Source organism: Pogonomyrmex barbatus, unplaced genomic scaffold, assembly GCF_055798465.1.
Source record: "Pogonomyrmex barbatus isolate J1 unplaced genomic scaffold, ASM5579846v1 scaffold4, whole genome shotgun sequence".
NCBI lineage: Eukaryota > Metazoa > Arthropoda > Insecta > Hymenoptera > Formicidae > Pogonomyrmex > Pogonomyrmex barbatus.
This window is the reverse complement of record NW_028297138.1, coordinates 11,434,877-11,452,703: the sequence shown is the minus strand read 5'-3', so window position 1 is coordinate 11,452,703 and position 17,827 is coordinate 11,434,877. Positions and strand designations below refer to the sequence as shown.

General features: G+C 35.5%; 1 protein-coding gene and 1 long non-coding RNA gene across 3 annotated transcripts in view; one reads left to right on the top strand and one right to left on the bottom strand.

The window, feature by feature from the left end:
* Sap47 (Synapse-associated protein 47kD) overlaps window positions 1–17,827 on the top strand; it is a 63,826-nt gene that overhangs the window by 8,414 nt on the left and 37,585 nt on the right. For both annotated transcript variants that reach the window (XM_011648025.2, XM_011648026.2), the window contains exon 4: window positions 8,865–8,986. In XM_011648025.2, coding sequence (XP_011646327.2) covers window positions 8,865–8,986 — 122 coding nt within the window. The remainder of the gene's footprint in view (window positions 1–8,864; window positions 8,987–17,827) is intronic.
* On the bottom strand, window positions 7,691–8,870 carry LOC105432979 (uncharacterized). Its single transcript, XR_968458.2, has 2 exons — window positions 8,732–8,870; window positions 7,691–8,228 (listed from the first exon to the last, which is right to left on the bottom strand). It is a non-coding gene; the product is annotated as an uncharacterized LOC105432979 (long non-coding RNA).

Sequence of the window (17,827 nt, the reverse complement as noted above, 5' to 3'; positions counted from 1 at the left end):
ATGCGCGGGTACTTGCAACATTCACGAACGAATTCATTTAAAAAGCTCATATTACGCAAGTAACAATTGGAAGATACCTCTGCTTTTATTAATCGATTGAATCCATCGTGTGGAATTGGAGAAGCGTTGGTTTCGCGCAAACGGGATACATGACACATTGTGCGGTTTCTATTGATCGAATGGAAGCATCGGCCCATGAAATCTGCACTTCTCCGTGCAGAATTCGCACACGCGAACTGACATAGTAATCGTGATGTAATTGGATGTAAAATATTCATATAAAGTTGATGTACAACATAAATAATTGCACGTGTAAATTACAGCAGTTAGATTTAAAGAACATCATTGTCAAAATTTGAAGAGATGTTTTTAATGTTAACAAATTTTTGAGAAATGATTAAATTAAGCTTGTTTTATGATTTTTTTATTTTTAATAGATAGAAGTGTATTTAAATTTTGAATAGTGTTTTTACTTAGAATAGTGTTTTTACTTAGAATAGTGTTTTTTTTTTATTTAATTGCTTAATATACGAGCGTTTTATTGCAGTACAAGATGATCTGCTGTATGGATGATCGTTGTTCTGTCGTGAAAACTCCTCTCTGTGAATGAGCAATCACCGAACAAAAGTGCAATTTCCGCATCGTCTGCCTAAGAGGCGTAGGAGATATAAATCGAGAAAATTCAAGTCTCACGGTGCATAATAAACGGATCTATAAACGGACTCGCTATCCTTAATTTTGCCGATTTTCTTCTTTCAATCTCGCGACTTGCGAAATATTTCTTTATCCAGTATTCCAGCATGAATCGAGCGGAGATTAACCAAATAGAGAGAGAATGAGAGATGAAAAAGACACGATCTGGGCGGACTTGTCCTTGGCCTGAATATACATACGTATATAGACATTTACCGTTATATCAAATGAGCTGTCTGTATATATATCCAAGTAAGATTAAACGCTGTTAAAAGCGAAAAATATCGCATAACTCCGATATAATATTTCTCTCTTATGATTTACATTAGCAAGATAAATGATTATATAATCGCGCTCATTTTTAAAACCGTGACGGGGAAAAGGCGTCACGGCTTTAAAACGCTAATATTTGAAGATTTAACACAATCGACCCTTTTACTAATTCTACCGCTTGTTCGTTACGCATAAATTTCAAAGCGAAAGAACGCATCGCGTGTGTTCCGAGTGAAAGGAACGCTAATTGCACTATGCAGATTAATTCAGCGAGGATTAAAGAAAGATGGGGATGGGAGATTTCGCGAATAAGAGAAAAATAGAGGGCGGGGGTGGGATGTATGGGAAAATGGCAACCTGGGAAGGGGGATGATTTGCACAAACGGGTAAAAGAGAGCGGACGTTGCGCGTGTGTCCTTGGCCCGAGGCGGACCAGACATCCAACACAGCATTGGCCTCTGTCTGTCCTGAACAAATCGCTGTAAAAGAGAATCGAAATCGTTAAAAACGTCCGAACTATGTGTCATTCATCATTTTGCCCTGTCGTCGCCGATGATGTGTGGGAGTAGTGTGTCACGAGTGGGTGAGAGAACGATCGCCGAAACATTCTCGCAGTCCAAATCTCGAGTATAACTAGATCCAGTCAGCAAGTAGCCGTCCTTCGCGTCGTCGAGGGGTTGGACCCCATCTTCGCCGATCAATACGCTTCCCCGACCGACTTTTCCTTCCCTCGGAAAATCAGCGACTACGACATAACCGCAGCTCGATGAGCCCACTTCTCTATTTCCTCTTCGTTGATTTGTTTTTTCGCTCGTCAGATTTCGGGATAACTTGGTCGAGCCAATTTTAGTTGAGATATCTTTCTGTCAACAATATGCGCGCGCGCGCGTGTGTGTGTGTGTGTGTGTGTGTGTACATATCTTAAATGAAATTTCGATTTCAACATACAATCGGAAACAAAAGAAGCAGAGATTTTAGACTTAACTTTTTTATAAACTTTTTGTAAGAGATGCACGTGTAGACTGGGTCTTTTTGAGCAGTGACATTTCATTGTAGAATTTTGATATATGGAATATTTGAAGAGTATTCCGAGCACTGTCGACCTTCTTCGCCCACGTTCTTTCCTTCGATTGTTAGATGTGTTTCTGATGTATTTCTTCAATACGGTTTCGAAGGTAGATCCGATCTCTTTGTAGAGTTTTTGAAAGCAAAGTTCCTCCCCATTGTTTCGGTTAAAATCTGAAATATGAACAACGCAGGATTCAATTTGCTCATATTATTATAACATATCTAACGAGCAATAAAATATTATATTCGTAAAGCTTATATCAATTAAAGTACAAATATTTTACTTGTAAAGGAAAATATTTAGTCGATATTACACATCTTGTACATTTTTCTTTTATTTTCCTATAAATTTTAGCTTGATCACATCAACTAAGTCGTAAGGAAAATCCACATCTGACGTAACTTTAAGAATCTCAAGGAAGCAAACGTGAAACGCTTTATAGCATTTGAATGTGTATTACAAGCGTATCTTTTATTTCTCTCTCAATCGTATTTTAGATTGAGAGGCAATTGTATATTGCGCAGTGAAATGGCTTTCTAGTTATAATATTTTCTTCGTACCGTCGTCAATCGTTATTTTCTACAGGGTTTTATTATAATTGTTTGTTAATATTTTATTTGCAGGAAACTTTGTATTGTTCCGGGATTTGTATTTTATTTATTAAAATATTCTACATTTCTTTCCTACGCTTATTAAATGAAATGATATATTTTTACACTAAAAAAATAAACAAGTTGCAAACTTTGTTTGCTTCATTTTGCTTCATTTCAAGGGGCTATAATGAGGTGCAATGTTTATAAGATTTTAGCAATGATTTTATTTGTATCTAATTTGATCTGCTTATCTTGTAATTATCTAGTGGCAATAATTTAGTTATGTTTATTATTGCAATTTCCATTTTGTTCATTGGCGTTAAGTAGGCCATTTGTTCGTTTAAAAGAGGAAAGAGCTTTCTTTCTCTCATGAGAGAATTCATGACTTTTTAACTAGGCTAGAGCTCGCATCGATCCTCTCCCGTAACAGGGCATTCTTAGGTCCCAGGAAAGACATCAAATGGGTTCTAGAAAATTAAACTGAGATGCTATGCGATTATTGCCGTGCCAATCAAATTTAATGTGTAATTAAGTATTACGATGATAGAGAAACTCTCGGATATGTGAGGTCTTAAAATATTTCATCCATGATATCGATTACTTAAGAATCCACTTCGAGATATCACTAATCATCAAAATTATTTTAACAAAAGCCCAGAAGTAGAGAATTTATTTTTTTGTTTCTACGAGATTTGAAGCGATTTCAAAGTACTTTATTTGCATTTTGTCTAAATCATCAACTCTGATCGACTCAACTGATTGATATTAAGAGAATTCGAAGACGTACCGAAGCATTTAAATATTTATTTAAATTAATTTTTAAATCAAAATTTGTGCTAAATTTGTTATAAAAATTTATATTTATTAGTATCAATACGAATATACTTCTTATTTTGTGCAAGTAAATGCTTCACGATAATTCATGACTGCATCGTGAATAAATTTATTTTTATGAATTAGATTGCACAAAATCTATAGAAGTGTTGTGTTCTACATGAAACTTGATATTCGCGAAGGGCTAATAATCACGCTCGTTCAAGCCTAATTAACGATAATATCGTGTTCGTGGCAGTTATATAGTACCACTCTTTCTAACGAGACACGAGTGACCCGAGTGTAATTAACCCGCTCTCGGACCATTGAAGTTTCACAGCTCGCTTGATCTGCCTGGAGCAGCGGGGTCATCGACTCGGAACTCTGGCAAACGCACTTCCTCCAATGCGGAGATTCGTCGGATTTCAGACGGAAGGGATGCCCGTAGTAATTGAAACGCGAGAATCATTGCGACTCGCTGCCGGTTCTCTGATCCCCGGAGATGCCACGCCGAACTCTTCCCATTTACGATGCCGTTGCTGGAGAACGGCGAATATACGTATTCTCCTATTACTCTCGCGCTTTGCTCATTTTTCACAGCGACGCCACAGATACTTTTGCACCAGCCCCTAGCAGAGATTTAACCGGCGACAAATCGACGAAAGACAAACGCGAAGTCCTATTTTTAGCATTGATACGACCTTGCTGGTTTATCTATTAAATTGTTTCGCCGGAACAAAAAGTTGCACGCGCGACTTTTCACTTCTCTTATTGTTCTCAGTGCTGTCATTGCGGTAGCTCTTCCGGGGAATCGCGGGCATCGCTTGGCTCGACACGAAATAACGAGTGGATTTTTTACGTTTTTTTTTTTTTTTTTTTTTCAGCAAGATTGCACGTGAAAATATTTGCTTGACACGGTGGAATTTTATTCTTCTTCGAATTTTCTTCTCTCAGGCTTCTTCCTCGAAATGAAGGAGTGTAAAAAACGAAAAGTGGATATATTCGACATATTCGACATCAATTTTCTCTTGGGGAACATCTGACGTAGACGCAATAGCTGGAAAAGCAAGCTCAAATTTTAATTAAGCTTCACTCGGTAGATCATATAATTCGAAAGTCTCGACTGTAGTGGTTAATTCCGCGAATTGCTCTCTATTACCGTTTTGTCAGCAAGCGAATGTGCTTATCGCCTCGATGCTTCTGCAATTTCACGAATATTGTTACAACAAGCTTTGATGATTTAATACACGCCACTAGATATATATTTGACAAATGTTATTGCACGTATTTCTCTATCCTTGTTCATCGCTTGTACATCGTTATAGGTATATATATTACAAGGTAATAAAAGGTATGTGTATACATACATATATATATATATTTGTGTGTGTGTGTGTGTGTGTGTGTGTGTGTGTGTGTGTGTGTGTGTGTGTCTTTATTCGATAGCTGTGTGCGCATGTATGTGCGTGGCATTGTTGGTCTCGCATTATATATCGCATAGCAAAACTGTGTCATTAATGGGTCGAAGGAGCACTATCGGTTACATAGTGCGCTTCCTTTATGATTGTTCTTAGTCACCACTATCCTTCCGACATATTACACAATTATCGACGTCATCAACCCGGAACATACCGGACAAGAGACTGACATAAGGATTGTGCCATTAATATCACAAAGGAGTCCCATAGAATATCGCTATGTATGTGATCTTTCTGTATGTGAATTATATAATATAAAACGGGAATTATAGAAAGTGACCAAATATGAATTATATTTTAATTCTTTTTTTTTTAATATACGTGTATTTTCTTTTCACGTTTTACGTGTACTTGGTTTAGTGAAATAGTTAGTTTTAAGAGTTTCTGAGATCTCTCCTCTAGAGAGCAATTTTCAAGATGATTCTTAAGATTCTCAAATTTAGCATTAACAAAAAAATTAGACGCTACATGAACATTCTAAGCTCCAAATTGATCTTATTTTGAGATATTCTAAGTGGAAATATAAAAAAATTTTGCCATTTTGCATCGGTAAAAGAAAAGGCAAGTGTTGATGTCGATTGTCTTATATTTAACGATAGCATGATAACTCTTTATCAATATGTCGAAAATATATCATTATCTTATCAAGGCATTCCACGTACTTCAGTCGCACACGAGTTACCGTAGAATCGGCAAAGTCAAACGACATTTTCCACGCGTGTTTCCTAGTCTTCTTCGTGACATCGCTTAAGTGAGATGTGTTCATACCGGTGACGTATAGCACGAGATTTCTCATCACGTCTATACGGAGTTCTGTCACGTGAAAGTTTACCAAGTGACATTGCCGTCGAACTTTTTCGCAACTTTCCGCCGGCCGGCAGCGACGTCGAATTTTCTCGTCTCTGTGGAAATTCGTTCTGTTTCATTCGTGAAATTAAAACGGAGTAGATCTCGTTAATGAACAAGTACATCAGTATTACGGAATTTTGATCACAACGTATTTTGCTAGTCAACCGATTTTCGAGAGACTTCTCTTTAGACACTTCTAATTCTTACATATATTTTCGTGAAGAAAACCATTCTTTGTTACATTTATAATCTTCAAGAACATTGGAAAATTCTAGAAAAATATCAGTCTTGTTTTTATTATATTTGTAGTGTTGCACGATCCTTTTTTCCTACAATCAATATTATTTTTGCCTGCATCAAGATCTTCAAACTCGGGCCGAAAAATTGCCTAATATTTCGTAACCTCTATGTTCGATGCATTCTCTGCGACGAGTATAATCCGTAGATATAACAAATTATCTTGGTAACAAGGACGATTACGACACTTGGCAGTTGTTTAGTGATTCTCAGATAGCTCTGCGGGAGTTAAGCCTCCGCCGTATAATCTGGGCTGCAAGGCTCCAGGGCCAATTATCCGATGCGTCTGCATTTTGCAAGCTGGAAGCTGTTAAGCGTTGTACTATATATATATATATATATATACGGGATCACGTGTATTTTACGTTGATTCGTTCCCTTTAATGGCCGCCTGTTCGCAGCGAATCGGATGGAGATAGACAGGAATGAGGCTGCGCGAATTGAAGTACTTCAATCCGGTTGATTAAATCGCTTTTGGCTTACGAAGGCAACTAAGTTATAGAGGCAACCCTCGCATATTTCTTGTCTGTGCGCGCTAAAGATGCGCTTTCGTTAGATTTCCTCAAACGTGCAAATGATCCAAATATCCTGCAAAAGCGTTGGTGTCATTTTATCGCAATATCACAGCGTTGTCGCGATATAGCGTAGCTGCTGCGAGATACATAAAAAAAATACGTGTCTCCCATTTTATAAAGCTGCGCGACTTAAATAAGCATTCTAGTTTCGTCTCTATGGCTTACATACAGCGGCCTGCTGTATACGATTGATCTCATTCGATGATTGTCTATGAGTTTTCTCGTCAAAATCCTTTATTAACCTTTATTATTTCTTTTCGGAAAAATATCGCGCTTTCATGTGTTAAAAAAAAAAAAGTAATTTTTATGATATTATTTTATGATTTTATTATATTATGTCTTTATGATCTCATTATTATTATTTTTAGAGAGCAATACTCATCCGTATCATCCGTTCTATCATCTGTTAGAGATTTTTATAATTGAAATTACATTGAGCGTGCGAAAATTAAATTCGAGATTAAAAGCTGACCTGTAATGGCCGTCCCGAATAGAATTTCTCAACGGATCAGCTCAACGGAAAAATGCGTTTGCGTCATTATACTCTTCCGCGAAGCTATCTCTAAAGTGCTCTAGGTTTACGAGAGAATCACGTTGATATGTTGGTACGTACGGTGAGGTACTCTATGGCATGGCAGTTTGAAGCGCCGCGACCGAAGACCAAGACCAGTCGACCTTTTTCACGAGTCATTAAAGCTATAAGAAGAGGTGAATCGTTTTCTATTTTATTGAAAGTGTAAATGTCAGTGTAACTTACCGTTGATGCGTTAAACGACAAAACGGCTAATAACGCTATTCTGTTTTATGAGGCGCGGTTTAGACGATAAAGTATATATCGCGCCGCATGTGTCTCGCCAGTATATCGTGTATGATGTAGCACCGTTTCTCTCGTGAATTATTTTATTTTTTGTTTCTTGAATGGCGAGATGTACGGTCCGCTTAGTTAATATTCTACCGCTTCCCGTGTACTAAGCGTAAAATGGGATAAATGTACAAGAAAAGTGAATTGTCCGTTTTTTTTTTTTTTTTTTTTTTTTTTTTTTAACTTAATATATAACTTGCGTGCCACGCGATTTTCCTAAATCGGGAATCTGAGGAGAAAAGCAAAAATATCTTTGTCGCATTATTTTATTAAGACCGTATACATGCGTGTACATTTTTGAAACTTATATTTAATCATATCTTATCTGAGTCTTAAAGGCGATGTTTGATAAAATTTGCAATGTTGAATTACGAAAGATAAATGTACGGATTTTGCAAACCAGATTTCTCTCGCTTCTCCATGTCACATTGTAACAAATTTACGTTGCACATCGAGAACATCTGGCGAAACACAGTGAAAGTTACATATTGTGATAAGTTTGCATTACATTTAACGTCAGACATTTCGTAAATGCTCTACGTCTTGCTTCGGAAAAGTGATTTGTACCGGTTGCTGCTATCGCTATCGCCGTATGTCCATTTCTTTTTCTCATCTGGTTGTGATAAATGGCGAAGTTGGAATTCTTGCCGAAAGAGTCTCGTGAGAAATCTACCTGACGTATCCAGGTTGGAGCAAGCCATTGATGCTACTTGCACGATCTGGTATCTGTGATTTAGAATTTTTCTTAAATTTCTACTTGGTAACATTTTTCCTATTAAATTCTGACATTTGATATTAATTCTTAAACGGCATACAAGAATTATTTATTTGTTTTATTATTTAACATTTTTTTAGGTTTCTAAACAATATCTTTAATGATATATAAAATAACTGTATGTATAAATGAAGACATGTATAAATAAAATAATTATAGAAATCATAAAAATTTAAAAGATTTTTAAGAAACGATATGGATATGGATTTACGTCATTTAAAACGTGTTAATTATTATTAGCCTTTTATTTTTTTTCATATTCTTGAATAAGTAGCGGAAACATTTGACACGATTAAATCAGATAACAATATATTTCTATTTAATTTTTCAAAGATGAAACAATAATTTCAAGGATGAAAAATTTTATAACTTTTTTTGAAGGATGAGAATATGAAATTGCAATTTTTTTACTTAAAAAAATAGCAAATGGGATATATGGGGACTATATGCCTACTTTTACGTAATAGCTGTGCCCTACTTCAACGGCATTATTTTAACGTTGAGTTAACCGCGGAAAAAGATATAGTTTTCTCTCTCTCACGAACGTTACATTCATTCTCATTTTACTTTTCCCGTTCTGCCACCAGTTTCCACGAAGGCACTGGCAGGTGCGAAGAGTCTCGGCGGGTTCTTGTACAGCGCCGTGAACAAGGCTGGGAAGACCGTGGTGGAGGCCAGCGTGAAAATCAAGAAGACCGTCGAAGAGAACGTGAGTTTTTTCCATTGTCATTCTAATCCTGTAAACGTGTCGATCGATCCGGCTTTAATGACTCGCGTCGCTGCCCGCGTCGTCTCAACGATTTCAATCGGATAATAAGATATATATCTTCGAGATTAACTCCAATACCAGTTTACCCAAAAGATGCGCTAATCATAAATAACTTGGATATACTTTATTAAAAAGAAAAGGGATTATCCCCCTATTTCAATTAAACTCACGTTTGCGATACTTACGTCCAGCTGAAAATTAGTGCATTGGCCTTACGTATTTTCTAGGAATTAATCGACAAACGTTTTACTACTAATTTTGTTTTGAACTACTTTTTTTTTTGACATAACTGCAGAAGAACTACTTAGCCGCGCTCGGCTTTCGTATCGTTACGTGCACGAGCAAATCGATAATCACCGTTTTGATATTCTTGTCGCATATTATTCGATGTTTTCGCGTTTCGAGGAATTTTTGCATCTCGCATTTCGTGAATATACGGATAAATTTTAGTAAAGAACGATAGAAATAAACTTATTTTGCAAGCGTTTTTCTATGGATGCAAGAAAACGTATTTGTGCAAATATTTTCCTTCTTCCTGTACGCTCTTTTCGGAAATTCGAAAGCCCGGCGATAGTTTTTTTTTTTCTCCCCCTTTTATCGGCATTGCGCTCTGTCGCTGTCGATATCGGCTCGTAGGATTTATTCTTTCGGAATGGCACGGGCTGATACATGTAGAGGACGCGTACATATCCAATGCGCGATAGAATACGGTATCCCGTGAGAATTTGGTAAGTACACAAGTCGCGACGGCACTTCCGCGGTTGCGGTGTATAATCGCGCGTTATGCATCTACCTTCAAAATTGAAGGAACCCCCTTGGCCCTCGCGATCAGCTGACTTTGTTCTTATAAAGCTTCCAGCTCGCAGCATACAAAATTTAACGCTCACTACTCGATGGACTCGATAGAATTCAAGTTTCTGGAATAATAATCAGTTATATAAAATTTATAGTAAAATTCTCAATAAAATTAAGTGCGATTTTCCGTGGAGAAACATCAACGCGGTAACGTATCCAATGAACGTGTCGCCCACTTCTGCAATCGGTTTAAGTTAATCGGTCCGTCACGTGTTCTCGTTGGGAGTATTGTGTGTCGTCCACACTTACTGAAAGCTCGCTATCGCCGGTCATGGAACTCGCATCGATCAAAAGGCCTGCCGTCGTTTGCATTTGTGCATACATTTCGGTACATATGTGCCGTGATATGTGACGAGCGGGAAATGCCGTTGGTATCGACAAATTCTCGTACATGATGATCATTGAGAATACACGAATAGGCGAGATTTATTTCACGTTTTCGTCCTTTTTCGACTGCCAGGCCAGTGGCATTATTCGAAGAAACCACTTTTGTGTTTATACTTCGGTTATTATGAATGGATATCGGGTTTTGTACACTTTTGTACACTTGCCTCTTATTCTTTTTTTTTTTATGGTTTTTTTATAGACTTGTCAATGGATGGATGGTGCACATTTGCGCGAAGCGTGATAGTCCAAAACTCGAAATGTAGGTCATTAAAGCGCCGTTGTACGATTCATCCCGTAATTTCCGCGTGACGACGTATTTTTTCCCGATTTTGCGCGCGAACAAATTTATCGCAACTGTACTGAAAGAAAAAAATAGAGCTAATCTTACATCATGTATATTTGAAAATTCATTTATCAAACAATCATTTGATATTATGACGAATGGATGTATTTAGATACTTTGAATCATTTTACAACACATGAGAAGTGCAAGAAAGAAAATTTGAGTTGAATAATTTGCATATAACAATTAAAATTTTATCTATCATTAATCGAGCTGTCGAGAAATGAACTGATATATCTCGAGAAATGAATTCTCGACATATTAGTAAAATCAATTGGTATGGTAAAAGTCAATATTACCTAAATTATGAAAGTCAATAAAAAAAAAAATGATGAATCGATATGTAAGTTATATGTAAGAATTTTATGAGATTCTTGGTCCATTTTGATTATAAATATTTCGAAAATTATTATGACTTTGGCACTTCCGTAATTTCGAATTTTTGACTTCAATTAATCTCCAGAAGGCATTATTAAAATATTGTATTCCGCGCATAATTAATATGTTCAAAATTTAACGAAGTCTTTATTAGCCTAACGTCTTTATATACATACAATAAATTAAAAATTTTAATATGATGTTAATATAGGACTAATTCAGACTATCGAATGGGGTATTTTCACTATTTTCTTGCCAGACACGTTTCCTAGCGGTCGTTGCAGTGATTCACCTATGACTATGGCACGTTCTCTGATACTCACGTGCACGTGACGTGTAATTTCTCAAGAGGATCGTTGCTCCATGGGTATGATTGTCGCAGCATCCACTTGTCTCGCGGTAATCTTCGATTATGAGTTGCACATCAGGGCCGTCTGATCAGGTTGATATCACCGCTGATACAATTAATGCAGACAAAGCTGCAACGATCTGTACAGACAATTTGAAGTGCAGACTGATTTGTAGAATTAAAAAATTGAAAAGTCTGGTTGTGACGTCGTCTAATAATTAGTACATTTATTGTTTTTTTATGTCTGCGATTTTTTACATCATTTTTAAATTTAATGTAACTGTCTATCAAGATAATTGCATTAATTTAATTATAACACTTGGTAACATTTGTTACTATGACTGTGTAGTAACATCGCTGGGTACCATCGGTAACTTTAACGATGCGGGATTCATCGGGTTTACAATTTCGGCGCTTAGATTCTGGCTTTAATTTCAACCATATAGATTTATATTATGCGCAGGCACATGAAGAGCGAGCACATATAATAAATTCGCGCGTATAATAAATACACTTGACGCTGTTACCAGGTACCGTCGAGCGTGTATTGTCGTTGTAACCAGCGTTACAGGCTGAATGTCCGATGAATAGGTACTATTACGTGACAAGCATCGACAAACAAAACGGTGCTCGTCGAACGTACAGGAATACGTCTGCATTCGGAAATGTAGAGTTGCATTTAGACAAACAGGAAACATCGTGTATATACACCGAAATCGTGCGTTTGTATACGCTTTTTACGTCACTCGCGTGTCACTGATTACAATCGGCGACATTGATGGGAAATTTCGTTTTACCATCGACGTTATCGTTCAATCGATTCGTTTATATAGGCATTATCTGGTCAAATTATATTGAACCGATGATTCATTTATATAAAATCGTTTTCTTTCCCTGAAATATAGAGCGCACAGTTTGCTGAAATTAAACTGATGCAGCAATTCGTTTTTTTTTTTTTTTTTTTATTTTAATTAAGTTTAAAAATTCGCCTCTTAGATCATCTTGAGAATAAACGGGTCATATCTCGTAGATCTCGTAGATGTGTCATGTCTCAGATCGATATCGTTATTAATATCTTCCGGAAAAGGTGGTGGTGCTCGACCCATTTTCGATTATAACATGTTAAAGTGGGACAGTTCCTTTATTCATGCGGATATTTTATGAAATTGCGAGTGCGCTGAGTACGGTTGGTTATTCTCTAGATTTACTGATATTACAGCAGATAATGACAGAAACACTTTGAAACATATGTTGCTAAAGATACGATCGCGTTGACACGTGATAAGATTCTATGCGCTCATGCGTTACCTGATCGCGTGTTTCATTATTGAATTATGTAGGCACGAAGTGAACGATGGTACAGCTTTCATGGGTTGCTTTTGTTGCGATGACAACGTGTTGCAATTTTATCCCCTAAATAAACGTGATTTGTTCGTGAAACTTTACTCTGTCAACTTATTTTTGTAATCAAATTGAACAGATTTATTTGTTAGCAATGTAACGTAACGCGCGTGTTTTGTATTCACTTGCTTTGTATTTGTATTCACTTGCTTATTTCTCGTTCTTTAACTCGTTTTCGTTTTATCATCATATGAAAATCTTTCATTGCTCGCTTCACATTATTTTTATTTTACTATTCCTTGAATTATTCTTTCCACGAATATATTATTTCTATCTTCTACTGAGATATTTTCTTATCATACATATGGAAATAATTTTTATCAAAAATCTAGAAAAATCTACTGAATTTTACAGGTTTTATCGCAGTTATAACTGATAATATATTCTATCATAAAAATTCTATTTTTCGGTCACAATCACGAAGATGAGAAGTTAGGGGATATTGATATTCACGTGATATTTACTTTATACCGTGATCTCGCTTCGCCGCGAGCATTATCTCGTGTCAAATAAACGATAAAATATTTCAACACTTTCACTTTATCGTTCGTAGACACTGTCTGTTTACATCTTTATTTTTACTGGCAGGGATCTTGGAAACGAGATTTATGTATATCACGTACATTATCGATCACGCATCATTTCCTTGTGAGCAGCTTCTGCTTTATGTTGTGATCAATATCGTCAGAGCAGTGCTTCTTTGTGAAATAGCTTGCCATTTATTGCGTTGCTTTCAGATCATAAAATTTTACATACATATCGCAGATACTTATAATAAATTTAGCTGTACTTTAAATTAATGAATGTAACATCGATTTTTATTCTGTATTTTATATATCGATGTGCACAACTTTTGTTAAATAGTATTTGGAATACTTGCAGTTTTGTGTGCACGTAATATCTGATAAAATTATTAAAATTATTTTTCATAATTGTAGATATATATATATATATATATATATATATATATATATATATATATATATATATTATCATTTTTCAATATTTTAATAATTTGCTTTTATTCCATACATAATATATACGTATTTAAGACGAAATTTATAATTTCATTCAATTATATAATCTTTTTTAATTTTTAATTAATTCATATCATTAATGAAATTGTTAATTTATGTTAATTTCATAATATATATTGCCATATGATGAGTATTAATATGCAGAAAAGCTTGAATGTTTATTTGTCCGTGAAAATATGAAATTATTTAGTCGTATTATATTTCATATCATTTATTTAGGTTTTCAAATTTTGGTTAATAGTTAGTTTTGAAGTTTGGATCTCGTAATGAGACAAGTTTGATGATATTGTAAAACTCACTTTGTCCTCTATGCATTTCCCATATATCCGATCATGTAAAATACATCTATTTAGTAATCCTCTTTTCTGTGAACTTAGTAAAGATATTTATAGAGACACGTCTTATTTTGCTTTACATAATACATCTTAGGTAAGAATCTTAGAAAACTTCCTAAAGGCAATATAAGAAGAGATTTGATTTACAATTAATATTTTTTTTTTTTCATTAAAATTTTATAAATTTAAAAGTAAAATTACTTATAAAAAGCTTTTGTAATAATCTCAAAATTCTGTAATCAGTGTAATAAGGTAAAATGTCGCGAGATATTATCGTCTTATCTACAGAATTTATAAAATCCTTTTATAATATTTAATTCTGAAAGAAACACTTATATCTTGTAAACTTTATCTTGTATTTTCAGAATTAAAAGTTGAGAATTAAATTAAAAGTTTTTCACGCTTGCATAATTATCTCAAACAAGCGTAACGACTTGTTCCGTCGTGCATGAATGAATACTATTTTTTTTTTATGAATTTTAAAATATATATATTTTTTCGTTATTAACATACAATTGATTTTACGATAGAATATTACTGTAGCATATAATATCATAGAAAGAGAAAAGGATTCTTAAAGCATTTTTGAAATTCTATTTAATTGTGAAAATAATAATCTCTGTAACAAAAAAAATAATATAGCATTCTGTAAGATAGAGATTACAGCAGACAGTAATTTTCAAAGCAGATATTTAGCTTATGTATACGCGTAATTGCTCACTATTATATCGCCCACGATAAAGCACCAAAGATCGGAAAATTAAATGCAGAATCGAGTACTACAATGCTTGAACCGTGTCTTACAAAGCGCGACCACTATCACTAGCCAACAAGTGGAAGTAAACCGAGTAGAGTCAGACGGCGCGAGAACGTGTCAGTAGTAGTCCACCGCATAGGATCTCGGCGGAGAATTTTTCGCTTTTTATAGATCGTAAATAATCATTGCCTATACATACTACGTTTTTATACATATATAGAACCAAAATATAGTGCACAAAATTTTATGCAAAACACGATCTCGCGCTTATTACGATGCACACGAGCGTGCGCGCGCGTATCAAGTCTGTCTCGGCGAGACTACGCGCGGCGTGCATACACAGCCGAAGAATAGGGGCAGTTGGTATTGATCCACAACGCCACCCCCTTGGTTTGAGAGACCCGACTACTGTAACGGGAGCTAACTCACACCGCCGTCCTTACCACGAGCATCTCGCGGCTTTGCGCGACTTTCGCGAAAAGCTGCCGACAACGACAAGGCCATTCGTGGCTCTCTTCTCGATACCTGCTCTCCTTTCCGCGCGAATGGCTGTTTCGATCAGGCCTATTAATGACTCTTTTTTTTTTTATTTCGCATTTTAATTGACGACACTTATTCGTACTACTATTTACTTGAAGATGGCATTTTTAAATTTCAATAATCCCTCCGACAAAGTTAATATTAGCTTATTGCAGTTTTCTTGCTTATTTTATGTTTTTTCGACTTATTGAAAATCGGTCTTTTATTCTTTGATTTAAATTTATTTGAAAAATTATATGTTATTCTTTTATTCAAACACTGTATTTCTGTACTGCCCATGTTGAACAGTGAACAGTATCTACTTCTTTATCGATGACGTATACCATCGACACGCATTTACCCTCGTTACGAAACAACAGTGACCTCCCTTTTCTTTTTCTTTCTTGCTCTGTTTTCGCTAGCGCACCACCGTTGTGCAGCTGATGAGAATCGATGGCTCGAGAGCCTTGAACTTTCTTCGCTCTGTCGCTCACCATTCTACGCGTACGATGTTCCTTTTTTTCTCCCATGCGCTTGCCCATGCCGCGTATATCAAATGTCAATTCAGATAACGGATTTCACTAATGTCAGCTCTAGATTGCGATGCGGCGAATGATCGATCTACTTTAATAAATGCATCACTGTGTTATTTCAATATACATTAGAATAACGTTCAATAATGCAAAACGCAAAAGATTGATCGGAAAGAGATTTTGGTGTAAATAAGATTTTTTTTTATCTTTCTCAACGAGTTATTGATACACTTTTATCTCGTTCTTTCAACAAGATACTATTGGTACCGTTCGCTCATTCGCTGTTTTCCTTTGATCCTTGCCCATTTTAGTAACAAATTGGATTTTTGTATGCACACTTTTATCTTCATGTGTTTTGTTTTCTTTTCGTTTAACGAGAATAAAATTTTACATTGAAAAAATTAGTGCTGCTTGTGGACTATGTTCTGACAAAATTTACATAACTTGTTAAGGATTATACTAAATTGCCAAACGCTTTGACACGGATGAGATACCTCCATTTGCAATTCCAATTATTTGCATTTGCACGTAACGCGAAAAAGTACAACTTTGATAGTGACAATACACAACGTTAATTATATGCACGGAAATAAAAATAAATTTCTTTGCCATGTTCACGTTACAATTTTTTTTTTTATTTGCAGATTATATTTTTTTAAACGACACAAAAATAGATCTGTTTTTATATTTTCGCAAATATAATATTCAAGAATATATTTTCAACAACACGCCTTATAATTAATGACATTATAATTAAACTTCAGCGAACGAAGAATTGATAATTGTTCTTTGCATATTTTATTTGCAGCAGAAAATGTAAAAAAATCAAATTTTAGAGAAATCCATTCGCAAGAATTATTTTACCTCTACATTTACGCGGCAGTAATGCTGAGAGAAGGCAATTTTTGTCGCATCTGTCAGAGCCGACGACGAGAGTTAAATAATAAAATATTGTTGGAAAGTTTTCGCGAGCCGGATACAAGATACTCTCACCACGTATCGACTAACCGTCGCGACGGTTTAGGCACGGTTTGGATATGCGTTTTCTAAATTTGAAACGAGCTCGTGGATGCGAAATTTTTAGATGTCGTATGTAATTTACCGGATGATAAATGTCAGACCGTCAAACGTGGCTTGCCGTTAACAATATGAAACGGGCATGTGAAAAAAATATTCTATTTTTCTCTAATATTTATAGACTTGGTTGAAAAATATTTTCGTTGAATTAAAGTACAATTTTGTCGTAGATACATTGTATAATATATTGTACAAGGATTATGCAGATAACACTTTTAAAATTCGCCACAGCATTTCGTTATGCATTATGCTATCGAGCATAGCGAGACTACCATTAATTAAACGTTTCATTATCGTAACGAATGTGGACGACATTGCACCTGCGTTGAATACGAAAGCAAGTTTGAAGGCTAACTATCGCGACGCTTAGACGAAAAAAATAAACTGCGTGGCGTGCAATTAATTTAATTCGAAACAAAGAATATTCCGCGATTATTGCCTCCAATTGATTTGAGTGATGGTGGCTCGACCTAATTTAATTTGATAACAATTAAAGAGCGTAGGAGGACAATATGCAGCTGCCTACGCGTCATTTATATTATTGCGCATATTATACAAAATTATAGCGAATTAATTGCCATTTAATCGAGTTGTCGAGTTTGCGAGCGCAATAATGCGCAATAATCCGCTTCGGAACTCGATATCGGCGCGTAAAGTCCTCAATGAATTCTGCCGATAGCATCACGCCACAATTTCTCAAACTTCGAAGATTAAGATGTCATCATCATATTAAATTGCGTACTCGGTGATATTCGCAATATTTTATGACTCTATAATCCGGGAAACGTTACACCACGGAAATTCACCATC